Source organism: Haliotis rubra, unplaced genomic scaffold, assembly GCF_003918875.1.
Source record: "Haliotis rubra isolate DU_JTF1 unplaced genomic scaffold, ASM391887v1 Scf64, whole genome shotgun sequence".
NCBI classification, from domain to species: Eukaryota; Metazoa; Mollusca; class Gastropoda; order Lepetellida; family Haliotidae; genus Haliotis; species Haliotis rubra.
Window position 1 is genome coordinate 281,250 of NW_025767346.1, and position 26,690 is coordinate 307,939.

Consider the following 26,690-nt stretch of genomic DNA (forward strand, 5'->3'; position numbering starts at 1 on the left):
TTGCCCTGGCGTCTCCACCCCATGTAAGAGGAAACGAAAGCGAAAGTAAACAATGATCATTTCAGCTGCGAAATAGGCATGGAAACATATTCCGATAACAAGACAAGACTGGTTATACAGAAATACACATTTGAGCAATACAAGCTACACATGTTGCCATACCACGCCACCACCTCTACTTCTTTCACTACTACTGCTTCTGCTACGACTACTATTACTACCACAACTACTACTGTAACCCATGCTTGTCGTAAGAGGCGACTAACGGGATCGGGTGGTCAGGCTCGCTGACTTGGTTGACACATGTCATCGGTTCCCAATTGAGCAGATCGATGCTCATGTTGTTAATCACTGGATTGTCTGGTCCGGCCTCGATTATTTACAGACCGCCGCCATATATCTGGAATATTGCTCAGTGCGGCGTAAAACTAAACTTACTCACTACTGTTACTACAACCACTACTACTACAACTACTACTACTACTACTACTACTACTACTAATGACTACCTGCAGTACTAGCACTGGCACTAGTACAAATACCACTATTACTATAACTATATCTAACTACTACTACTACTACAACAACTACTACTACTACTACTACTACTGACTACCTGCAGTACTAGCACTGGCACTAGTACAAATACCACTATTACTATAACTATATCTAACTACAATTACTACTACTACTACAACTATTACTTCTACTACAACTTCTACTACTAGTATTACAACTAATATTACTCCTACAATTAGGGAAAGTTCATAATATAAGGCTGTGTGTGTGATGATGTGATGATGATGATGATGATGATGATGATAATGATGACGATTTTAAGGGGGGGGCACCCATTTTGTTCTAGAGTGGTAGGGTGGTTATGAATTTTGTATGTATGTACGGAGGGGGGTTGGGAGTAGGGGTCGGCAATATTGTACATAGTAAACTTATGCTAAAAAATTATTGGAAGGGGGTGGGGGGGTCATTGATTTTGTACATGATATGCAGGGATGTCACTTACTTTGTACATAAAGTTTAGAGGGGGGGAGTAGTTCACATTGTACATGCTACTCCAGAAAAAAAACATCATCACCACAACTACGTTCTACTAAAAACAGTACCAACGATGATGATGGGAGGGTACCCGGGTTTGCTGACAGCCATTCAGCCCTTCCGACACTCTTGGAAATGCAATATTCTGCCATGTTGGGGATCTTACACATTCTCTGAAAAACTCTTGTTGGGTTCGACATGGCAGCGCTTCCTGGAAGAAGTCCCATCTCTGTCTGGGCTGCGTGTAGAGGGGCCAAGGGCTTCAGCTGATGTTGAGTAGGGCTTCAACGAGTCCATTTTCTTGGACTCGAGTACTCGAGGTGTGAGACTCGACTCGGACCCGAGTACTCGAAATTCATACCTTTCAAACAAACGATAGCGTAACCGGCATGACATGTGTTCCGATCACACAAGTGAACACTTACTTCTTTTCGATTTCATATCGTCGTGTGATTAACATTTCCTATTGGTCAGAATCAGTATTTGGATGTTTACTTGCCAAATGTTGCTTTTTTCATCGTACTGGTTGTACTGCCTGCATAAGGCGGTGGCATTTGGTTATTTTTCTCTTTTCAATATTATCCAGATCAAGACACGCCCATACATTTGATTTTTTATCGTTCTCCATGTCTGTTAAGATAGTTACCTAATCATTTTAAGAAGTGAAATCTCAAACGATGTATAATAATTACTCTCATCTGCAGACTTGTAACAACTAATACCATACAGCCATACCGTGTGAGGAGTAAACTATTTAATCTAGGTGTTAATAAAAACATTATCAGATGGGTTAAAGAATTCATGGTACATAGAACTCAGTATGTCAGTGTCAGTGGCTATCAATCTTCTTTCCTCTCAGCCTCTACTGGAGCTCCACAGGACTGTGTTCTTTCATCCGTACTCTTCGTTTTGTATACCAATGCCTGTTACTTGTCATTAAATGACTTGTTTACTGTGAAATTCGCAGATGACGCCACTGTTACTGGCCTAATTTCTGATTCTGAACCTTATTATCGTCAAGGCATTGACAAAACCGTAATGACAGTTTTTATCAAACCTTTATTCAAAGTGTGTTGACATACAATTTTCTATGTTGGTATGGGGTCTGTCTGATCGCAACAAAAACAAACTTTTCAAAATTGTTAATACTGCCGGCAAAAGTTCGAGTATATTCCTTTTATCTATGAGCGCCAGATTGTCAAAAAGGCAACTAAAATTAGATTTGATAGTTAACATATTTTATCTCACCATTTTGAAGTACTGCTTTCTGGACGCTGCTGTCGATTACCTTCCCTCAAAACAAACAGAGCTCGACAGTCTTTCATACCATTAAATATTCGTGAACGCAACAAATATTTTGAATTATCACCATGTGATAACAACTAGAATTATTCAGCCTCTGTACCTATGTGGTTAATTGAATTATATCATGTCAGTTTTATTGTGTAAATAGCTTTCGTTTTGTGCATGTAATTATTGTGTATATTTTTGTGAATTGTGTACATATTCATTTTGAGACAGTTTGGATGTATAAGAATTTCCTCCGGGATAATAAAGTTATATCTTATCTTAATATTAGACGTTAACGGCCGCTCATGCTCAGCACATGGCAGACAGTCTGTCAAAGTAACCCAACAATTCGAGCTATCTCCCCTTTTCGAGTCCTCGAGTCCTAGAAAATGGACTCGAGTCCAGCTAAACCCGACTCGTCTTCGAGTACTCGAGTACCCGTGGAAGCCCTAATGTTGAGCACAACCAACCTAACCATGTCGAAGGCTATTCATATAGATCACAGAGGTCGATAATCGTTAACTATATATCGATCGAATATAGGTAAATATCGAAGAAGTAACTTTGAGAAAATATGCCAAAAATTGTCTCAAAGAAATGAATATGTTTCACATCACTGATGAGTGGTGACATATTTTTGCATGGATTATTAACAAACAGCAACATAATTTGAAGAGGATAATTTCAAAGCAGACCATGAATAAAGTCCAAAATTTGTATATTGTTTTTTTCTACCATAAAAGTTAATGTACGATATTATCGATAACACAATCGATGCCTAGGTGTCGATTAACGATTGACGCCGCTCTGGGCGAGAATGTGAATTGTGCCAAAACGAAAGCCAGACTTGACAAAACGGAAGCACAGTCCTGGAGAATCTTGGATTCTAATCCACGATCATAGGCGCCTTAAGCCCAAATGGACGCAACTCCGCCGCAATAACAGCAGCTGTGCTCACCGAGCCACAACCTCCGTTCTCCCCTCACAACAACAACAACAACACAAGCATAGGTTGTTGAAGACCAATTCTAATAGGGACCTTCACGGGTCCCAGGAGTATGAGGAGAGGTGGAGGTTTCCAATGTTCAGTACATAAATATAGTATGTGTGTGTGTATTTTGCCACAATACCGTATGGAATTGCCAGCTCTGTTGAGCATTCCACGAGACTTTCCTACTGTGACGTCATATACAAAACACAGAACCCGTGAAGATCCTGGTTAGAATTGGTCTTCGGTAACCCGTGCTTGTCGAAAGAAGTGACTAACGGGATCGGGTGGCCAGGTTCGCTGACTTGGTTAACACATGTCATCGTATCCAAATGGCGTTGATTGATGCTCACGATGTAGATCACTGGATTGTCTGGTCCAGACTTGATTATTTACGCATTTACAGATGGCTGCCACATAGTTTGATTATTGGTGTGCGGCGTTAAACAATAAACACCGTGTGCATGAGATACAATATCGATTTAATATGAGCTATATAGCAATTCAAAGCATCAACAATTTGTTTCAAAGTCAAAACTGTCCCTGCTGTGATCAGCTGTATTCCTGTGGTAAACATTTCACTAAGGGGAGGCAACTCCGTTACCATTTCGGAAATTAATTTATGGCGTTGAATACGCATGGAGAATGCAGGGTGACGTTAGACTACTGGAGATATCGCCCGGTCTGACATTTCCACACGGGGTGGGTTCGTTTAAACGCGACAGGGGCAGAAGAGATCTAAAAAATGACCCCTTTGATAAAATCAAGGAAGACGGCAACCCTTGTGATCATAACGGGGAATATAGTGGATTCAAGCCAACAATAAGCGGATCATGACTGAACGAAGGTACGTAACTCTACTCATCACTGTGGAAACCTTAGATATCTGAGTGACGCTGCTCAAAGAGGGTTCTTTGTAATTACGAGGAGTCATTAATTATTAATGCGTATAGTCGCATTCCCACTGTATTTGTAGATAAAGACTGACTGACTGAGTTTGGTTTTTACGCCGCTTTTAGCAATATTCCAGCAACATCACGGCGGGGGGAACACCAGAAATGGGCTTCACACATTGTACCCATGTGGGGATTTGAACCCGGGTCTTCGGTGTGACGAGCCAACGCTTTAACCACTAGACTACCCCACCGCCCCTGTAGATAAAGAGATAGTTATGGCTCAATCCCTCTTTGGACAGTAGGAACGGTGGGGTAGTCCAGTGGTTAAAGCGTTCGGTCACCACGCTGAAGACCCGGGTTCGATTCCCAACACGGGTACATTTCTGGTGTTGCTCGCCGTGATATTGCTAACAGCGGCGTAAAACCATACTCACTCACTCTCGACAGTCTTCCCAGGAATTATAAATACATTATCAAACCTCCACTATCCAATATACCATGTCTCCAATCTACAATGATGAATACCCTGTACATTCGACTTCAATGTCGTCGTTGTGGAAGTGACGTACCATCTCTAATAACTCCACGTGCGTAATTTGATAGCATTGCTCCGAATAGGGTTGAGAAGGAACGTAGATTAGGGAACCGAGTCGGGGTTATTATTGCAACAGTGTGGCAATATAATACCCTGGACATTGCTATCCTATCCACTGCTCCGGAAAAGCATTATGACAAATTGCTCAAAACGGCGGCCCATAAACCTATATGTTATATCTGGACATATTATCCGATAAAAGCGCTTACGCCCCCTTTCCAGTTAGACAACGCTGTCTTTTATTCACCAGTCAGCGGATAATCCGCTTAATCTAATGCCAATAATGATGATTATTGCACAGTCGGTGTGTCTCATTAAAAGCTCACTCACAGCCATTAAATACACTGAAAGGTTCTAATTCAAGTGCTTTAAGACATATAGTTCATTACATCTCAAGGGAGGTACACAAACTGGTCCCTCCGCGGCGATTATCACGTGATAGGTCCTTTAGTGGTCGGTCCTTAGCTAGGAAGGACTTAGTATCTGGTCTTCGCTTTTTCCTGATCCGTAACTTCCTGGAGTCAAGGTTTTTGCAATCTTCCTTTATTATGGACCACACAGACACCAGAAAAACCTGTTATATTCTATGTTCTTTTACGATCTTCACAATTCGATCAATTTGTGACTGGTTGAATTTCTCAAACACGCTGAGCATGCGTTGGTCGTTGTCAAGGCGACGGAGTTCGGGATGATTCCTGATCGAGGTCAAGTTGCTGTTGTATAAAGTCCCGGGTGGCAGGGACCTCGAGCCGCCATCTCTGCTATATATTACTACGACATCACCTGAAACATAATCAAAAAATCCAGGGATTAGGAAGGGACAAAACTCTGCACAGCAACTTTCAGCTGCAAAATGACGAGTCACCATAAATATTCTATTCAAATTCATAATCGTCAGAGTGCGTGAGTTTTATTTTTACGTCACTTATAGCAATATTCCAGCAATATCACGGCGGGGAACACCAGAAATGGGCCGCACACAAAACCATGTGGAGAATCGAACCCGGGTCTTCAGCGCGAACGCTTTAACCACTAGACTACACCCACCGCTCCAGTAGTTAAGAAGGGCCTTACCGTTACGACAATCGTGTCTCCCATAGGTAACTAACTTAACTCACTCCTTCACATACTCTTATCATCCGTATGTTTTCGTTACCAAATGAGAAACCATTTATTTTGGTCTAACAATGTTTGTAGTGGATTACAACAACAGTGTTCTCACCTCCCATTTTGCGGATAGCTTGTACTGTTGTAAGCCTGAGATCCCCCAGTCCTTTCGTGGGGTCCTCGAGGATGACATGCCTCTCGTTGAAATCCACAAACAGAAAGTAGACTTTACAAGGTGGAAGCCTTAAAATAAGCTCGTGCCCTTTGACGCAGTGCTTCGTGACAGTAATGTGTCTGGTGGCATCGTTCTGTGATAGGACAGCATCGACTTGGGTGTGGTGTTGGTTGATGGTGTCTGAATGGAAGCTGACCACACAAACACGGTTCTCAAGATGGCGGGGTGAAACGCTGTTCAAAATATTCTCGTCTCCCTAGAAATACATCTTTTTGTTATGGGCTGTACCAAAATTAGAGTGAGTGAGTTTAGTTTTTAGCAATACCCCTGCAACGACGGAGGACACCAGACATGGGCTTCACAAATCGTGTCCACGTGGGGAATCGAACTCAGGTCTTTGGCGTGGCGAGCGAACGCATTAACCACTAGGCTACCCTTCCGCCCTGAACCAAGACGTATTACTAGCAGCTCCAAATTAATGACCAATATAAATATATTTGGACGCGTCACTTTAGATCGCGCCCAAACCAGATTGAGCAGTGAGAAAGATTATAATGCAAATGATTGAGAATTGCTCCCCTTGAAACTTTTACGTCAAACCGTACATCACCCACGACACAGATGATTACGTTGAAACCGAGTAGTTAGTTTACAATTCAATTACCTATCGTTTGACACAAAACTGTTTGCACGCCATGGGCTAAAATTCGTGTGGACCTCAATTCGGGATTCCCAGTACATTAAGGTGTTTGGGGCTGGGCTTCTAGGGATCCCCAACCTTCACGTTGTTTCCAAAACCTATCTCGTTGCGTTTATTCTGTCCTTCAGCATATTGGCTGTATTATAAACTGACTTATGAAGGAAAGTACACCACTAGTATTTAGGGAATATTTAAGAAAATACGGCGCAAAATATTTTGAGTTTAGTTTTACGTCGCACTCACCAATATTACAGCTATATGGAGGCGGTCTGTAAATAATCGAGTCTGGACCAGACAATCCAGTGATCAACAGCATAAACATCGATCTGCACAATGGCAGAACCGATGACATGTGTCAACCAAGTCAGCGAGCCTGGCCACCCGATCACGTTAGACGCCTCTTACGACAAGCATGGGTTACTGAAGGAGCATTCACGGGTCCAAACTATTTTGGACCGTGCTTTAGCGAGGAACATGAGGCGCTGGCAACCCTGCATATGGGTACGATATCCGTGATGTTTAAGCAACAGGCTCACAATGCCTGTGATTCGTAAATCCCAAAGAAAACACGTTTCAAAATATTCTCATTTCTAATGGAAAATATTCCCAAAGCGTCAGGTGTTTATTTTCTTTTGTAAGTCAGGTTATGGTCTTCTTTATAGTGAGTGAGTATGGTTTTACGCCGCTTTTAGCAATATTCCAGCAATATCACGGCGGGGGGACACTAGCAATAAGCTTCACACATTGTACCCATGTTGGGAATCGAGCCCAGATCATAGGCGTGACGATCGAACGCTCTAACCACTAGGCTACCCCGCCGCCCTTCTTCTTTATAAAAGCCGTATATTTTCTGTTCTGTCTCAAACAAGGCATACCCGAATGACGTCGTTATTAAGGCGTGGTTCCCCATTGGGGAGGCCTCGCCTTGCCCCTCCCCCTGGGCGCTCCCGCATGGTGGCTAGCACGTCAGTGAAGCTGGTCCACATCTTCCACACAGCAGCCATTGCCGCGATCTCTAGTATCCCCATCAACAAGATGAGGAAAATCCATTCTGGAACAGAATGTACACTTTTACAGTGAGTGAGCGAGTTTAGTTTTACGCCGCTTGTATCAGTATCCCAGTAATATCAAGGCGGCGGACACCAAAAATGGGCTTCACACATTGTACCAATGTGAGGAATCGAACCCGGGTCTTCAGCGTGACGAGTGGACGCTTTAACCACTAGGCTACCCCACCGCCGAGGTACCCGACAGCCCCCCATCGCGTTTTAAGCCAATAAGGATGGGGAACGCGAAGTGATGAAGGTCTGACACGTTTACCATTCCTTGAAACAGGCACTGCTAAAAAAACGAGAAGCACAATCAAAGCCAAGATCACAGGTTTCTGGTACATCTAAGGGACATAACTCTGTATAACCGTAAAACAGCTGGACCTTTAGAATGGACCACAAAATAAGAACTCTCGATTCTTAATTTTACTCAAGTTATTCTTTTCAGGACGTGCACCATAGCTTGCGAAGATTTAAAACATATACATGTATGTACCTACCCTTAGACAAAAACTTGTTGGTGAGTTCTTCCATGCGACCGTCGAGGATGTAGCTTTTCAGTTCAACGTTGGAGTAGTTGCTGTACATGTCATCACGCATAATCGTGATGTTGGCCTCTAACCACTTAATCTTTTCATTGTCTGCGACATTCTGCTTCAAGCACTGGTCCAGTGTCGTGGTCATTGTGTTCACCTGCTGATGCAGTGTGGTAGATGACGAGGTGTAGTCGTTGCTGTTCCTGACGTTCACAAAGGCGGGGGCAAAATACAGGGTGCCGAGTGTTCCCAAAATGCCGCCTGCTAATCCTCTAAAAAAACAAGTGTTGATTGAAGAAGTCGGTGTCATTACGCCTCTTTAACAGGATTATATTAACATCAAGGTGTCTTGAGTTATTGAGTGAATGAATGAGTGCTTGAATGAGTGAGTTTAATTTTACGCCGCTTTTAGCAATATTCCAGCAACATCACGGCAGGGGACACCAGAAATGAGCTCAACACGTTGTACCCAAATGAAGAATCGAACCAGGTCTTCGGCATCTTTGCGTGAGTGAGTGGTGAGTATATTTTAACGCCTCTTTTAGCAATATACCAGCAATATCACGGCGGGGGATACCAGAAATGGGCTTCACACATTGTACCCATGTGGGGAATCGAACCCGGGTCTTCAGCGTGACGACCGAACGCTTTAACCACTAGGCTTCCCCACCGCCCGAGGAAAACCCGAAGCCACACACCATTGAGAATCAAAGACATCAGGGAGTGTGGGGTTCGAACCACTGTCAAAATAGCCTTGATTGATTGATTGAGTTTTTATGCCATCTTTAGCAATATTCCAGCATTATCACACCACAAATTGTGAACATATATATTTTTTGTGTACATCTGTGGACCGGTGAAGGTCCGGGTTAGAATTGATCTTCAGCAACCCATGATAGTTGTAAAAGACGGATCGGGTTAGCTGATCTGGTTGACACGCAGCATCGTATCCCAGTTGTATAGTTCGACGCTCATGCTGTTAATCACTGGAGTATCTGGTCCAGACCATTATTTGGAGGACGTCGTAATATAGCCGGAATATTGCTGAGTGCGGCGTAAAACAACAAACCAACTTAGCAAAATTTTACAATGTTAGTATAAGAGTAGGACATGCATGCATACATACATGCATGCATGCATGCATGCATACATACATACACACACACACACACATTCCCATCCTTACGAGGTACCCATTCTCAGCTGGGTGGACTGGGACACATAGTCACAGTACTTTGTCCAAGCTTACTGCACGTTGCTGTACCCGCAACTGGGTGTTTGCACGTATTCATGTGGCCACCATCTGGTCATATACCAACGGATTCGTGGGTTCTTCTAAGTGCACAGGGTTGTGTACTGTACACTAGGGGTTGTGGCAACACTGAAAGAGTCTGCACACATAGTTGACTTCAAGGTTTTTACACCCGGTCACAGGTGGGCTCGATCCCGTCACCTCAAGCTCGCTGGATCACTAGCCTGGCGCTTTAGCCAGCTCGCCCACCGCGCCCCCACCGATTCCCCCGGAGCCAGGGGAGGTCACTCTATTTTGACTGTCAGCCAGACAACACAACATAGGATCCCTGAAATTTCACGACGTTGTACCAAATCATTTATTCATGTATTTGTCCAAAATATGATCATCACTCACACGCATAAAAATGCATATTTCAGACATTCCAAATTTCTTCAAAACTGTTGACCCATACTACGATATTAAATATATTTTCTTATCAAAGCCTTTACAATCTAGATCCACAACGAAAAGTTGGTCTGTTCGTTTGTCTTGTAAACCAGAGATAAAACTATAGCAATGTCAGCAAATAGTGACAAGGAAATTTGCCCAAACAGGGCACCGTTCGACAAAGCGATCGTAGCGCTAAGGTGATCGTAACTCCCATACTTTAACATAGACTTACGACAGTCGTAGCGCTGCAATCGCTTTGAGGAACGGGGCCCTGGATGACATTTACACAGGTTTCACAGTGACACATGTGCCACGAAAATTCATTTGTAAGAAATGAAAATAGAAAGGGGTTGATATACAGCCTTGCCAAGCACCAAGTCCCATCTGTAATGTTTCAAATAATTCTCTCTTGATTCTTAACAACTGCCAATATGTTACTCCACATTTAAGCTATAATATACGTAAGACTTTTTGGAATAACTTACTTCTCATTTAATGAATCAAAAACATGTAAAACCGACAAACAATTTCTAAACTAAATCTTTGCGTGAGTGAGTGGTGAGTTTAGTTTTACACCTCTTTTAGCAATATACCAGCAATATCATGGCGGGGGATACCAGAAATGGGCTTCACACATTGTACCCATGTGGGGAATCGAACCCGGGTCTTCAGCGTGACGACCGAACGCTGTAACCACTGGGCTACCCCGCCGCCCCTCTTTGAATGGGAGAAGCCAGAAGAAGAAGTTAAGCAGCACATATATCGAAGAAAATGTGTTATCTATCTGTCGTATCTGTCTCGTCAAAGAAATACAGTTTACGCACTGGACGAGACATTACGGGAATATGTGAGGAAACAAATTCTGTCTAAGGCCATGATGTTTGTTAAGCAGAGTAACGTCCCTTGGACACCATGACCGTTGGTTCGAATCCTATACTCGCCCTGGTTATGATCACTGTCAGCACTGCAGGTTCACGTACTTGGTTTACCAAGGCAATATGTGTCAACCCTACTGTCCTAAACATTTAGAGTGAGTGAATATGGTTTACTTTAGCCTTTAGCTATAATTCTGCAATATCCAAGATAGCATTCGGACGTTGGCCCAACGTTGGCAATGTGGGCAAAACCATTGCCAACGTTGGGCCAACGTCTGAATGCTATCTGGGATCGCGGCGGGGGCACCAGAAATGGGCTTCACACATTGTACCCATAATGGGACTCCAACCCGGGTCTTCGGTGTGACGAGCGAACGCTTTACCAACTAGACTACCCCGCTGTAAAAGATGTAAAAAGGATTACAACGAGACTAGATACTTACGTGGCTGTAGACATTGCACATATGAAAAATAAGGGATCCTGTAAAACACGTTGGAACTTTGGCTGGTGGTTAGCTTGTAGCGCGTCAGTTCCGGGGATATCAGCCGCAGGATCTCTCTTGGTCACTGTAGTCTCTCTGTCAGGCGGTGCCCAATCTGGCTTTGCGTGTGTTTGTGATCCCTTAGTGCCGGGGGTATCTGCTGAAGTTTCTCTGTTGGTCACTGTGGTCTCTCTGTCAAGCGTTGTCGAATCTTGCTCTGCCTGTATTTGTGATCCCTTGCCTCCGTGTGTATGTGCCACAGGATCGCCGTTGGTCACTGTGGTCTCTCTGTCAAGCGTTGTCGTATCTTGCTCTGCGTGTATTTGTGATCCCTTGCCTCCGTGTGTCTGTGCCACAGGAGGCCGTGCCGGATCTGGCTTTGCGTGTGTTACTGACCCTTCAGTAATGGAAGGCTCTGCGCCAGAGGACGCGTTTGCTTCTGTCCTCTCCTCACAGATACACTTGCTCGTCGTTTTGTCTTCTCGTAACCCTGTCTCTTTCAAATCGGCCGTTGCGTTACCGCCCGATGTATATTTATGCCCGACAACGTTTGTCTCCCTTTCATTTCCAGCCAGACCTCCAGTTAGGGTTGATTCATGTCCCGAACTTACTTCGCCTGTCATCAGTGACGAGTTGTCCTGGTCCCTAGACGCCATTCAAGCGTGGAATAGACGTGGTTGTAAGAGCTGGCGACAAGTCGTCATTCGGAGTGCACTTCATATGCTGATAGTTGTTATTCACTCTGTTTAACATGAATATTGTTCCACCCAGGCAATGACCAATGTCCAACCACCTGCTTCTCGCCCTCTCCAAGTGACATGGACTGCTCACGGAACTATTTCGCCTTCTCCCTGAAGAAATATATACGTAATGCTTGATCGGGTCCACTTCAATACATCCCCGCTCAGTCGTTAGTTAGATTTCCAGGGCGAGAGGACAATGTATTTGTGTCTCCACGTTCTGTTTACTCACTGCGCAATAACATAAACCAGTCTCAAAGGTCAACCTGACCTAAACATCGCTTCCAAGAAACAAACGACACGCCTGCTGTAGAGGCAGTCTGGGATCCTGGGGATTCCCCGAAATCCGCCTCACATATCAATCCCAACGCGTAAATAAATAGTCCTTAATGCATCGTATCTCTTTGTTGTTAACATGCGATTTTAACCAACAGCATACCGCTTGCATATAAAATGAGTGTCATACGTTACAATATCATGCTGACATGATGAACATATATTGTTGAATCCGTATCGATCGAACGAACTGTTGTCGGCAACCGTGGCGGAGGAATATGTTGTTAAAAATAACCACACGTAAAGTTGAGCTCGGCGTAAGGATAAGAGGGCCTCGCCACAACAACACGACATATTTGTCTCGGAGGGGCTGAGAAGGCTGGACTTGAGGTAGGTGTAAGCAGATTTATGTATTGTACACATTCTACACATACTGACATGATTTCATAGGGCTGTAGCGTGTATTATAACATGCCAGTCTCAATTTCTTGGCCTGAATATGTTAACAAGTCACAGCCAGGAATGCGATTGAGCATGACAGTCTTCAGACTGTGACAGGGTGACCCTTGATACAACAGTTTTGTGTTTCAGTCTGAGCGAGCAAGTATGGTTTTGCGCCGCTTTTAGCAATACTCCAGCAATATCACGGCCGGCGACACCAGAAATGGGCTTCACACATTATTTATTTATTTATTTATTCTCATTCATTTATTTATTTATTTATTTATTTATTTATTTATCTATTCATTCATTCATTCATTCATTCATTCTCATTCATTCATTCATTCATTCATTTATTTATTTATTTATTAGCACAGTCTGACACATTATTACCAGTTCCACAGAAATGAGGTATAGTGGTTAAAACGTTCGTTCGTCACTCCGAAGACCCGGGTTCGATTCTCCACATGTGGACAATGCGTGAAGCCCATTTCCGGTGTCCCCCCGCCGTGACATTGTTGGAATATTGCTAAAAGCAGCGTAGAACTTAACTCACTCACTCAAATGATGATAATAACACTCGTGACAATGCCAATGACGATGACGAATCGGAACCTCGAAAACAACAACCTTTGTTTTTAATGTGGACCCAAATAATCTGAACATCATGGGGCTGAAATATATATTTTTGCTGAAATGTTAGCGATTTGAGTCACTGAATGCTTTTCGCGGTTGTCAAGTAGACCATAAACGTAGCATCATTTTAGGTTTAGTCTTTAGTTCACAACCCTTTCGTTAGCCCCCCGAGGCCATTGTAACCATAGCGACCGGGAATAGTTGAGCTTAGTCAAGGTTCATAAATAGTTTAGCTGAACAGACTGTATATGAAGGACCGTCGGAATATGTGTATATTTCAAAATAATCGTTTTCTTCACTTAGCTGCGTTGTTTTGAACCTGGTCGGAAGTATGTGACGTCACTACTATTGTGAGGTGAGGTGAAATTGGGTTTTACGTCGTGCTTGAGAATATTTCGCTCATATGACGACGTGCATGCGTGTGTATGTGTATGTGCGGCTGCTTGCACTAGCCCAGACTTAAGCTGATTTTATAGTGCTAGCCCACTGAGATACCATGCCGCAGTGAAGCATGAATACCCCACTCAGACACATTATACTGACTCCGAACCGACCAGTCCTTGTTGTACCCATTAATGCGCCAAGCAGGGACCAACAAGTACCATATTTTAACGTCTTTTGGTATGACGCGGTCGGGGATCGAACCCGCGACCTTCCGCTCTCCGGGCAGACGCTCTAACCACTACGATTCCCGACAGGGGTACAATGTTTGAAACCCATTTCTGGTGTTCCCCGCCGTGGTATTGTTGGAAAACAGCTAAAAGCGGCGTAACAAGACTTCACTCACTCATGTAATATTTCTGCCTGGCTAGACTATAAAATTCCGAAACAGACTATAACCCAATACCCTATTGTATAGGAGATTTGCCACGTCAGATCATGAGTGATGTCTACATCTGGACAGTAGAGACTGTCTGAATGACATATATCGTCTCGCACCTCGAGCTCAGTGTCGCAGTTAATGCAGCTGCGATCATGGTAAACACTGAAAGCCTTACTATTGGCTAATCCGTGATTTCCGAGAAAGGTCTGGTCACATGATATGCAAATCAATCCATGGCAGTGATACAGAGTAAAATCATCACTGTGACGTAATGTGTAGTAATATCTAGTTCGGGATGTACATTAGAGTGAGTGAGTTTAGTTTTACGCCGCTTCCAGTAATATTCGTGCAATATCCCTAGGTATGAGGGACACCAGAAATGGGCTTCACGCATTGCACTCATGTGGGGAATCGAACCCGGGTATTCGGCGTGACGAGCGAACTCTTTAACCACTAGACTACCCCCAGCGCCCTCTGTACATAAAAACAACTTTTTAATAAACAGTGCTATCTTCAACAAGCGAGTAGTAAATGTTATCTGGCAAACGAACGTAATCACAATGAATTCACAGTCTGGAGATTCTCACCGTAAAGCTGAAAGTCATTCGAGATATGTTGACACTGTTTTCTACGTATATTACTCAGACTACACACATATAGGTTTGGATTTACGCCAGAAGTTCCCGTTCCTGTTCGGTTTACTGAAACTCGCTGCGTAGTTTGTTTTCTAAGGTTTAATAATAATACATTTGTTACGACACTCTGTTGATTTAGCACTCCATTATTGCTAAAGTAATGTAGAGTATTTATTATAATTCTTTTTCTCGCCATTTGTTTACATTGCTTTAACCATAATTATATTTTTCACCAAACATTGCCACGCGGTTAAGGCATACTAGTCAAGGCTATCTATAGTATACTAATGATAAAGACCGCCTCCGTGGTGTAGTGGTTAGAGCGTCCGCCCGGAGAGTGGAAGATCGCGGGTTCGATCCTTGACCGCGTCATACCTAAAAGACGTTAAAATATGGTACTTGTTTGTCCCTGCCTGGCGCTCGGCATTAATGCGTACAACAAGGACTGGTCGGCTCGGAGTCGGTATTTATGCTTCATGGTATCTCAGTGGGCTAGCACTATAAAACCAGCTTAAGTCTAGGCTAGTACAAGCAGCCGCACATGCACATACACATGCATGCACGTCGTCATATGAGCGAAATATTCTCAAGCACGACGTAAAACCCAATTTCACCTCACCTCACCTCACCTCACTAATGATAAAGTCTTTATCTTTCCAGTTACCATTGTCCTTACTTTCAATTGAGTATCAGATTCACTTTTAACAACATTAAATATAGGTTCAATCTTAATTACATCTAATTTACATAGAATTTAGCTATAGTGAAGCCACAGTTGACAGGATTTGGTTCAAGTACCTGATTACTCAAAACACAAACCGAAAAATGCCAAACATGCTCCTGGTGTTTATAATTGTTTGTTTGTTTGTTTATTAAGATCACACTCAGCAATATTCCATAGATATAGGTCGTTTAGCCCAAGTTGTTTACAATTCTCGTCCTATGGGGGCGGTGGGGTAGCCTAGTGGTTAAAGCGTTGGCTCGTCACGCCGAAGACCCGGGTTCGAATCCCCACATGGGTACAATGTGTGAAGCCCATTTCTGGTGTCCCCCGCCGTGATGTTGCTGGAATATTGCTAAAAGCGGCGTAAAACTAAACTCAGTCAGTCTCGTCCTATGACGTGTGACGAGTGAATTGGTTTTACGCCCCATTTACAATAACCTAACAATATCACGGCGGGGCACACCAGAAATTGGATTCACACATTGAACCCATGTGGGAAATCGAACCGGGCCATTGGCATGACGAGCGAACGCTTTAACCACTAGGCTACCCTACTGCCCCCTCGACCTAACAATACGCCCAAAATGTAAAACCTGAAAAACAGTGTCATGTATATCTACGCTTTTTTTAACCTTGTTATGATTTTTCCCTTGTCGATGATATTTTGTTATGTAGTGTAAATAATACTATATATAGGTAAATGCAAATCATTATTTGAACCCGTATCGAAATAAGTAAATTACATAAAATAAATGAAGACAAAATTATTGTTTCAAAAGACAGTGACGTGAATGAAGGACGTACAATAAGTGTAGCAGGAACTTTCAATGTATATTTCAGAATTCCAAATGGATGACATTGATCGCGAATCCTTCTCCGTCTTGAGCCAAGACTCGGACGCCGAGACGGACATCCAGGAAGGGGACTGGACGCCAGACTTCCAGAAAAACCAGAAGAGATTGAGCCTCATCAGGAGGATACGGAAACATTGTGGAAAGGATGACGGCATCACCAAGCCTCTCAATGTTGTAGTTATAGGTCAGTATTGATTTTGGCGGTGGGGTAGCTCAGTGGTTACAGCGTTCGCTTGTCACGCCAAAGTCCGGGTTGGATTCCACACATGGGTACAATGTGTGAAACCTATTTCTGGTGTCACCCGCCATGATATTGCTCGAATTTTGCCAACGTCGGCGTAAAACTATACTCACCAAATCTGTATTGATATAAATCCTGTCCTTCATGACAAGAAACGCGGAGTTGTAGAGTCGCTTCCCTTAGACGTTACAGAATCCTAGATCCAATTCTTTGGGTAATACTCCATTGCTTCCTTTATGGGAAGTCGATGGGTAGCCCGGTGGTTAAGGCGTTCGTTCTTCACGCCGAATACCCGGGTTCGATTCCCCACGTGGATACAATGTGTGAAACCAACTTCTGGTGTCGATTGCTGTGATGTTGTTGGAATAAAAGCGGCCTAAAACCTAACACACTCACTCCGTTTGTGTACACGAAGTGACCTAACACTTAACACTATATAACCCAACTCACAACCCGTGAAGGTCCGGGTTAGAACTGGTCTTCATCAACCCATGCTTGTCGTAAGAGGCGACTAACGGGTGGTTAGGCTCGCTGGCCTGGATGACACATGTCATCGTATCCCAATTGCGTAGATCAATGCTCATGCTGTTGATCACTGGGTTGTTTGGTCAAGACTCGATTATTTACAATCCGCCGCCATGTAGCTGGAATATTGCTGAGTGCAGCCACAACAACAACAAAACCAAACTCACTTACTCACTCACTTTGTGTCTCTTTCTCCAGGGCCTGCTGGAGTTGGCAAGTCGGCGTTCATCAACACCGTCGGAGCAGCGTTTGATGGTGTCTGCTGGCGGGAACACAGCTACTCAGGGTCCCACGACAAAGCAGGAGATCAGATCACGGTATTCACTACAAGGTAGGATGCATGGTGAAGCCTCTTGAACTCGAGTGAGTTTACGTCGCTTTTAATAAAAACCCATCAAATTCACGGCGGGGAACCAGTAAATATATAGGTTTACACGTTGTACCTTTGTAGGAAGTCGTACTGAGTCTTCAGCAACTAGAACTCGAAGCACATAAGTCGAATTATCCGAAGCATCACAGCTGCCATTGTTGGGCCACACTGTCAAAAATAAACCTACGGGTATTTTAAAGCTCGAGTGAAGAGGTTTGCCCCCTTTTGCCCGCCAGGGTTCAATGATAGTTGGTCAAAAGCCTAGATTCCCTAATTACACGCCACTATTGCATGGCTTTGTTGATACTTCGTCGTTCGTCGCAGTCACTGCAGAAACGGTGCCATTTTAAACCTGACATAGTGCCTAGGAGATAGTTTCTCTTGGCGCAAAGATAAGAAATTGGGTGGTTCTCACAAACACGTGCACAGAAGGCCCATTGGACACCTGTTATTGTTTCACTCCATTTCATTATCTGAGGGGTCGTTAGGGTAGTCCAGTTCGATCGTCATGCCAAAGACCCGGGTTCGATTCCCGAATTGGGTACAATGTGTGAAACCTATTTCTGGTGTCCCGCAGCGTCATGTTGATGGTATATTGCTAAAAGCGGTGTAAAACAATACCCACTCACTATAGTCTACATTACTGAAGATCAATTCTAACCCGGGTTTCATGGGTTGTGAATATTCCAGTCATAGTGTTAACCCGGACTTTCACGGGTGGATTAAGCATTAATGGTTTCCATAAAATTGCTCTGACACGTGTGTCATATCTACCAAACTCGAATAAACATTTACATATTACCTGGGAAATGTTCGAATCCTAAAACTAATAATGTCGATGTCAAACTTCCTTGGCATGGTAACGTGAAACGTGTTTCGTTTGCTAGCTATGAAAAGTGCTGCAATGCCCAAAAGTACCCGGATGATCTGTTGCCAACACTCATCGATGTCGCTGGATTCCACGACGAGGCGAGTGATAAGTTTGTGGAACTACTTCGCATTGTGTTCTACGGTCGACTTCCGGTGGGCGAATCACTAGCGGAAGCGGAGAGGTACTACAACGACTGTGGATTGGAGGGACTCCGGTCAAAATACAACCAAAACAATGAGAAGCTGAAGGTTGACCGGGTCATCTTCCTGTCCTCAGCCACCCAGGACTTCCCAGAGAACCTCATCTCGTGTGTGATTCAGGCAGCCAGACCGTCGGGCATCTATGACAAGAAAAGAAGTGAGCAGTAGTTTTAAAAGGGATCCAGGCAGAATTGGTCACAGTACGTCATTGATGGTAGTACGATTAGTTTGTTGTTTAACGCCGCACTCAGCAATATTCCAGCTATATGGCGGCGGTCTGTAAATAATCGAGTCTGGACCAGACAATCCAGTGATCAACAGCAGGAGCATCGGTCTACGCCGATACGTTGACATTTGTCATTCAAGTCAGCGAGCCTTACCACCCGGTCCCGTTAGTCGTCTCTTACGATCAGAATGGGTTACTGAAGATAAATTCTAACCCGGATCTTCACGGGTATCACGGTAAAGACTTGCTTCACTTACTCAATGCTCCAGATTTGCCTTAATTGTGTTTCAAGGGACCTTTGGGGGAATATGTTTCAGTATCATACCAATAAATAAGTTTCGAGAAGGCGGCTAATAGCAAATGCCTTCATCACTTCGACTGTCATCCCAAATGGAGCACTGAATGAGTGAATATGGTTTTACGCACATTTAGCAATATTCCGGCAACACAACGGAGGGGAGATAAAAAAAAGGGCCTCCCACGTGGGAAATCGAACCCGGGTCTTCGGCGTCACGACCAAACGCTTTAACCACTAGGCAACCCCACCGTCCCCGAATGGAGAAGATACTCCATGATATGATTAAAATACTCTGATATTGAAACAACATCTCTCATTCACTAATCAATACGACATTTTTTCTTTCAGCAATTCCTTTGTTCGGCGTCATGACGAAATATGACAAGGTGATCCCACAGGAAGAGTTTAAAAAACTGGAGGGAAAATCTGCCAATATTGACGTCATCGGGCACGAAGACTATGCCGAGCGAGAGAGTAAGTTCATCAAGGCATTGGGTCTTGGGGGATCCAAACACCGGTTCCTCCGCTGCTCTAACTACTGCGATGACACAGACAAAGACAACACGCGCATAGAGACCGTCATCCCTGACCTTGACCTTCCCGTGCTGAAATTCTTCACCCAGGTCAGTGACCCAGTGATGCAAGTGCTGAACAAGGGTGAGACCTACTCTCAAGGAATCGCACCTGAAACAATTCCAGTACAGGAAGCTGCGACCCCGACGCAAACGCCCGCACAGAAAGGCGGGACTGAAGTCAAAGGGAGCAAAATGGGCATCGTTGAAAATTTTGGAGAGACTGGTGTTTCGGTTCTGTTGATAACAATCGAGGCGATCTTTGTGGCGTTTTTCCTGTCCCTCCTTTTGAAGCCGCAGGTGGACGTCAACAAGGTGAAGGTCGCTTGTCAGTTTATGTCTGACCGGAAGACACCCCACGCCCAGGCCGGGATGACCGACATATGCAAGGCCGTGAGCGACTCGGATGTCTGGGCTGGTTTCACGTTCTATCTTGCACTTTTGATACTGATTGTCATAAGAGTAGCGTCGACGCTTTTCACCATAAATATCTTTAGACGAAACTGATAGCTTGGGATTCTTTCACGTCACGGACATGGCTCAATGTATTAAATAACATAAACGTCATAATCAAATTTAACGTCTTTCATTATACATTGGTATTTCTGGAAGAGTGAGTGAATGTGTATGGTTTTAAGCCGCATTAGCAACAGGAACGCTGTAGCACCATGGGGCAAACCTGAAATTGATGTCCCACGTAGGAAATTGAACTCAGACCAGCGAGCGAACGCTAAACCCATAAGGCTACGCCGTATACTAGTATACGAGTGTATACCAGAACAATGGTTAGGATGTCACAAGTAAATACAATGTGGCTTTTCTTCAGCAAAGAAGAAATAGAATGACACCAAGAAATATCCGCGACCGATTCAAACGGTGGATGGCGGCATCTTCCGTGGATCAGTGTGGATCATAAGGACATCAATATGTAGACAACCAGCTTTTAAAATTACTTCTGGTCATTGGGGTAGCCTGGTGGTTAAAGCGTTCGCCCGTCACGCCGAGGACCCGGGTTCGATTGCCCACATGGGTACAATGTTTGAAGCCCATTTCTGGTGTCCCCCGACGTGATATTGCTGGAATATTGCTACAAGCGGCGTACAATTAAACTCACTCACTCACTGCTTTCAATCCATGTTGAGTATTGTGTTACAGCCTGAACTTAAAGCATTCAGTATAAGTATTGTTTTTTGGTATGCTGTAGACCTCTATTGTATTTTTACTATACTTCCGTTATTATTTTATGACACTTCTACATGACATGATTGTATTATTTCTGGTTTACTCCCACTGTGCCAACTTTTGCAAATGGGCAGTGTTAAAACAAGAGGGATTAGGGTATAGTCTGTATCAGGATAGTGGGCACTGGATATATAGTATAGCCTACTTAACTCTTCAGTCATAAACTACATGCTAAAAGACTTACTTAATTTATAAACTCGTATGTAACTGGCATTAACATAAAGACGTAAGTGTAATGAGTTTGAAATAATAATTTATTAACATACAAGTGATAAGCATCTTATGAAACATTGGTATGAGTAACATCAATAACATCACCAACTTATATGTCCCATCACAATACAGGGTGTCTGCAGCAGCTTGATGGCGGAGGTTGTCTGGTGTGGAAAATAGCATGAAGTTCTTGTCAGGTGCTGAATGCAGGAAGTTAATTAGCCATGATGATGAAAGATGAAGTGGGGGGTTCGTTTTATCATATAAATACATGACTGGGACATTAATTAGTGTTCACCAATTTGTTCTGAATGTGCTCACCAATGTTTTCAGACTTGTGGTCATGGTGTCACCAGACTTGAAACAGACTATAACTAATTCCGCTGTTGTTCTACGGGTGACTGCATTTTGTTGTTTTAAGATAAGTGGGCACAGTGGGTGTACACCTTATTTCTTCAGTTTATATTGTCCAGTTCACACCTACTATATATACGTGCGCAATAAATTATGTGAACAGTGAACCCTCACTAATCTAGACAAGTCATTCCCAAGTGAAATCTCCCAGAGATATGAAAGGCCGGAGTAACTTGTGTAATATAGTTTGTATGCAGGCGTTTTTAACAGCAATCGCTCTGAATGTGTCCAGAATAATGAGGTTGTTAACTGTAAAGGCTTCGTGTACAGCAATCGATATTATCATGTGTCATTAAATCTTCAGTAGTCTGAATAAAGAACAGTGAATGCATCTTTCGAATAATTTATTTATTCAGCACAGATCCGGTTGTTGAAACGTCATGTCCTTTGAGATAATCTCCTATAGTTTGGCATGAAATGCATGTGGACCCGGTCTTTTGTAAATATCTCTTCATCCAATCGATCTCAAACTGTGCAAGTGGATGTTTTGTCAGACAACCTAATCACATTGTAAATCACCGATTTTATGCATTTGTATTAAAGAATCTGTCTATGTAACTGCCATCAAAATAAACAGCAGAACGCAGAAGGCTTGCAGAGGGAGGGAGCCAATGACCTGTAACAGCGGCAGTGTTGGGTCATAAAGGTCAACGTTCGTCAATGTAGGTCAGCTATGCTGATGACCCTGATGTCAAAAGAATTTAACTTTGGATGCCTACCTTTTTGTACAAGGTTTTGTTTATTGGTTGTTGGTTTATTTTTCACAATTGTTAGCACGATGTTCTTTTTCATGCCAAGAGCAAAGGTTGTACGTTTAACACATTGCTAATTAAACGTTTAGCGTCATCTGAATAAGCTTTCATGATGACAGCTAGAAGTAGTCAATGTGAATGATCCAAACGGTCTATCACTGTGCAGTGCACAGGTAGCTATCATGAACTGCACGTGCATTTACCTTTATGACCCAACACTACCGCTGTTACAGGTCATTGGCTCCCTCCCTCTGCAAGCCTTCTGCGTTCTGCTGTTTATTTTGTTGACAGTTACATAGACAGATTCTTTAATACAAATGCATAAAATCGGTGATTTACAATGTGATTAGGTTTTCTGACAAAACATCCACTTGCACAGTTTGAGATCGATCGGGTCACTGGATGAAGAGATATTTACAAAAAACCGGGTCCACATGCATTTCATGCCAAACTATACATATCATTCACGTGTATCTCAAGGTTGGGTGGTTGATTTGTTGTTTTACGCCGCACTCAGCAATATTTCTGAAATATGGCGGTGGTCTGTAAATAATCGAGTCTGGACCAGACAATCCAGTGATCAATATCATGAGCATCGATCTACGCAATTGAGATACAATGACACGTGTCAACCAAGTCAGCGAGCCTGACCACCCGTTAGTCGCCTCTTTCGGCAAGCATGGGTTACTGAAGGTCAATTATAACCCGCTTAACAAGGGACCCGATTATCAAGGGTAAATTTTAAATTCTACATCCCAGACAAATAGCCTGGATCCATTCGCCTACCATTTTTATGAAAGAATCTAATTATACAACGAATTCACTTAACATCTACTGGACTCTCGAGGTCTCTTTCTGATAAGAATAGAATAAAACTCGAACCCGGAACTAAATGAAACTGTAAAGACACCTGGTGTCCCCGAATCTGTTGAAGACTGCACGTTCGACTGGTTACATTACCTTCAAGCATCGGATCTATGGTCCTTTCTGTGAGTGAGGGGATTGGGTTCAAGGCCGCTCTAAACAATGTTTCACTACGTAACGCAATAAGCGACCTTCTCATAACTTGACGAAGAAAGTTCGATCGTAGGTCATAGAGAAAGGGAAAGTATTAGGCTGAATCCACGAGTATGACATGGTACTGTCGTGCTTGACAAAGCCGTCATTGTTGTTGACATGGTATTGAAATGCTTGACAATAACGCAGTGTTGACAGTATTGTCAAGCAGCACAATGACGTCATTGTTGCTGGCATGGTATTGAAATGCTTGACAATAACGCAGTGTTGACAGTATTGTCATGCAGCACAATGACGTCACTGTTCTTGACATAGTATTGTCATACTTGACAATGGCGTCACTGTTCTTGACATAGTATTGTCATACCTGACAATGGCGTCACTGTTCTTGACATAGTATTGTCATACTTGACAATGGCGTCACTGTTCTTGACACAGTATTGTCATACTTGACAATGGCGTCACTGTTCTTGACATAGTATTGTCATACCTGACAATGGCGTCACTGTTCTTGACATAGTACTAGTATTGTCATACTTGACAATGGCGTCATTGTTGACATAATATTGTCATGCAGGACACTGACGTTAGAGTTGACATGACAATGACGTCGGCAGTTGACATGCTACAGTCACGCAGATCAATGACGTCAGTGTAGTGATGGCATACAGTTGTATAGGCATGCTGGTGACGGGCGGTTATGGATAATGCAATAACTGGACATGGTTTACAAATAGTGCTAGAACCAAAGCCTCCATCGTATATATCGTGCCCTCGATTTGACATAAGGTCAGCTGAACTATTGACCTTGGAGACTGTTGATAAGCTACACAACGGTCAATGATTAGGAAAAACTGCCAGGGGCGGGGTTATGTCCAGTCTCACACTCCATGAACCACATTCTTTTCCCTACTGCCTGCCCTCCACAAATAAAGCAAGTCCAAATTTCCCAAGGTTCAGTGTCTGTTATCTGCAAGAAAACTAACTCGCTTTAGGGGTCGAGTTATATAGTAAACATATGTAACTGCCATGGCTGAAATTCCCATCTCACTGGGCTCCTTATCAATTGAAATGGGTTTATTTGTTTCTATCAAAATTATACCACACGTTAGTCTATGTCCAGTCAACAAATAACAGATATGAACCACGTGTTAAAACTTCAGAGGCGCGGGGTCATTTAGCGTGACAAACATTTATCTTTCCTCCGTCCAGACATTTATGCTATCTCGAGTGAGATGTCTGCCACAAGCATGATATATTATCTACCATTTCATAACACCAGTCTCGGACATTTCAGTTACTGATCCCTTGTGTTGGTGGTCAGGCTCGCTGACTTGGTTGACACATGTCATCGTATCCCTATTGCGTAGATCGATGTTATGCTGTTGATCACTGGATTGCCTGGTCCAGACTCGATTATTTACAGATTGCTGTCATATAGCAAACTAAACTCACTCAAAGTTGTGGATCTCAGTGGACATGGTCCATGGTGTAGTGGGTAGAGCGTCCGCCCTGAGAGCGGATGGTCGCGGGTTCGATCCCCGACCGCGTCATACCAGAAGACGTTAAAATATGGCACTTGTTGGTCCCTGCCTGGAGCTCGGCATTAATGGGTACAACAAGGACTGGTCGGTTCGGAGTCAGTATAATGTGTCTGAGTGGGGTATTCATGCTTCACTGCGGAATGGTATCTCAGTGGGCTAGCACTATAAAACCAGCTTCAGTCTGGGCTAGTACAAGCAGCCGCACATACACATTCAGACGCATGCACGTCGTCATGTGAGCGAGATATTCTCAAGTACGAAGTTAAACCCAATTTCACCTCACCTCACCTCACCTGAGTGGACATGGCCTCAACTCCACAGTTACTTCAACTGGTAGATTCACAAACACCCATGGACATGTCAAACATTTTCTGTATAATAATGCATCTTCATTATCAGAAACAGATTTCACCATTTTCTGATTGCAACTATCTTCATATGGCCTGCCAGAGTACAACCGTGTTTGGATGTCAAAGGTGTTGCCAGTCGTAATGTTGGCTGATTTGGGGATGGTTAGATCGGACATTTGTTATTCCTGCAAGGATTATCGGTTCCTTACTGTCAACTGACAACCATGAGTCCATTCGAAAAGGTATGAAACGTTGTTTGTCACCGGAAGTACTAACGTGAAGTGCCGTGACCTACTTACCCGCCCTGGTAAGAGTTCCGCCCGTAAGCCCCGAGATTTTTTTTAGCATTCTATGCCTAAGATTTATAATAAGAATACTAAGAAGCCCACCCTAACCCTAAACCTAACATAATGCTAAATCTAAACGATAAACCTAAACCCTAACCCCTTGAAATAATCATAATAAATAGAATACATTTCAAGCGGGGGTTACGGTTACGGGCGGAAATCTTTCCCAGGCCCTATTGTCTTCTTATTGTTGAAAAAGAAAACGATCTTGCTTCCCGCCCCGGCTTATTATCATACAAATTCATCTATTGAAAGTTCACCCGTGTAAAACACATATCCAATGGGGTCTGTAAGTCTCGCGAGGCGATACTCCCGGTACCCTTTGTGCGCACCAACTTGCGATATGCGAGATGAGCCCCAGCTTTCTTCCGGTATCAGAGTTCCGGCGACAAGCGTATACTTAAGAACCAGGGCCTAGATTTTCAAAGCTCTCTTAGCGTTAAGATAGTCGTAAGTGTAATACGTTAACATTACGACTATCTTAGCGCTAAGAGAGCTTCGAAAATCTAGGCCCAGTTCTGGTTCGAAATCGCGCGACCGCCTAATATGACTTGACTAGACCGGACTATAGTCTGTTTGCGGTGAAAACGTACCTATGAATTTCACTTTAAACAAAACAAATAAATCAAATGAAGTGAAATTAAGATTGCGAATCCTCATAATTTGTCCTTGCCATTTGAAAATTTAAATCCCAGAATTTTATTCAACTTGGGATGAAAGTTGTTTAACAAACGATCATAGTTTCAAATCGGTATTATTGGTTTGTATGACAAGGGGTATGCACATAAAATGAAACACCGATATCAAGTAGGGTTGGTCTAAGTTAACGCTCATCACGAACCGCACGTGCATTTGTTCCACTGTTCCAACTACTGCGCTTACCCCCTTGTATTACAAACCAATACAAGCGATTTGAAACTATGATCGTTTGTTAAACAACTTTTTTCAT

At 43.3% G+C, this 26,690-nt stretch overlaps 2 protein-coding genes across 3 annotated transcripts; one reads left to right on the forward strand and one right to left on the reverse strand.

Annotated features, from left to right (window-relative positions):
- Positions 1–3,796: 3,796 nt before the first annotated feature.
- Positions 3,797–12,640, reverse strand: LOC124256810. Of its 2 annotated transcripts, none has more exons than XM_046690769.1 (7): positions 11,791–12,640; positions 11,682–11,724; positions 11,392–11,561; positions 8,354–8,661; positions 7,680–7,855; positions 6,045–6,360; positions 3,797–5,605 (listed from the first exon to the last, which is right to left on the reverse strand). In XM_046690769.1, the coding sequence occupies exons 1-7, from the start codon at positions 12,084–12,086 to the stop codon at positions 5,400–5,402; spliced, it is 1,515 nt and encodes a 504-aa protein (XP_046546725.1). In that variant the 5' UTR covers positions 12,087–12,640; the 3' UTR covers positions 3,797–5,399. The 2 variants fall into 2 exon arrangements, with proteins under 2 accessions (XP_046546725.1, XP_046546724.1); XM_046690768.1 differs by having other exon boundaries at positions 11,392–11,539; positions 11,636–11,722; positions 11,789–12,640.
- Positions 12,641–12,715: 75 nt separating this feature from the next.
- On the forward strand, positions 12,716–22,062 carry LOC124256811. Its single transcript, XM_046690770.1, has 5 exons — positions 12,716–12,836; positions 16,546–16,743; positions 17,524–17,656; positions 18,583–18,923; positions 19,639–22,062. Exons 2-5 carry the CDS (start codon positions 16,554–16,556, stop codon positions 20,367–20,369), a joined length of 1,395 nt encoding a protein of 464 aa, XP_046546726.1. The 5' UTR covers positions 12,716–12,836; positions 16,546–16,553; the 3' UTR covers positions 20,370–22,062.
- Positions 22,063–26,690: the final 4,628 nt, after the last annotated feature.

Excerpts from the sequence above, each read along its gene's own strand:
- LOC124256810 (XM_046690768.1), bottom strand. The coding sequence starts at position 12,086 with ATGGCGTCTAGGGACCAGGACAACTCGTCACTGATGACAGGCGAAGTA. Across the intron at positions 11,723-11,788 it reads GCCAGATCCGGCACGGCCTC|ACAGAGAGACCACAGTGACC; the intron begins CTGTGGCACAGA and ends CGACAACGCTTG. Across the intron at positions 11,540-11,635 it reads ACAGGCAGAGCAAGATTCGA|CACCGCCTGACAGAGAGACT; the intron begins CAACGCTTGACA and ends AGCCAGATTGGG.
- LOC124256811 (XM_046690770.1), top strand. The coding sequence starts at position 16,554 with ATGGATGACATTGATCGCGAATCCTTCTCCGTCTTGAGCCAAGACTCG. Across the intron at positions 16,744-17,523 it reads TCTCAATGTTGTAGTTATAG|GGCCTGCTGGAGTTGGCAAG; the intron begins GTCAGTATTGAT and ends CTCTTTCTCCAG. Across the intron at positions 17,657-18,582 it reads ATCACGGTATTCACTACAAG|CTATGAAAAGTGCTGCAATG; the intron begins GTAGGATGCATG and ends TTCGTTTGCTAG.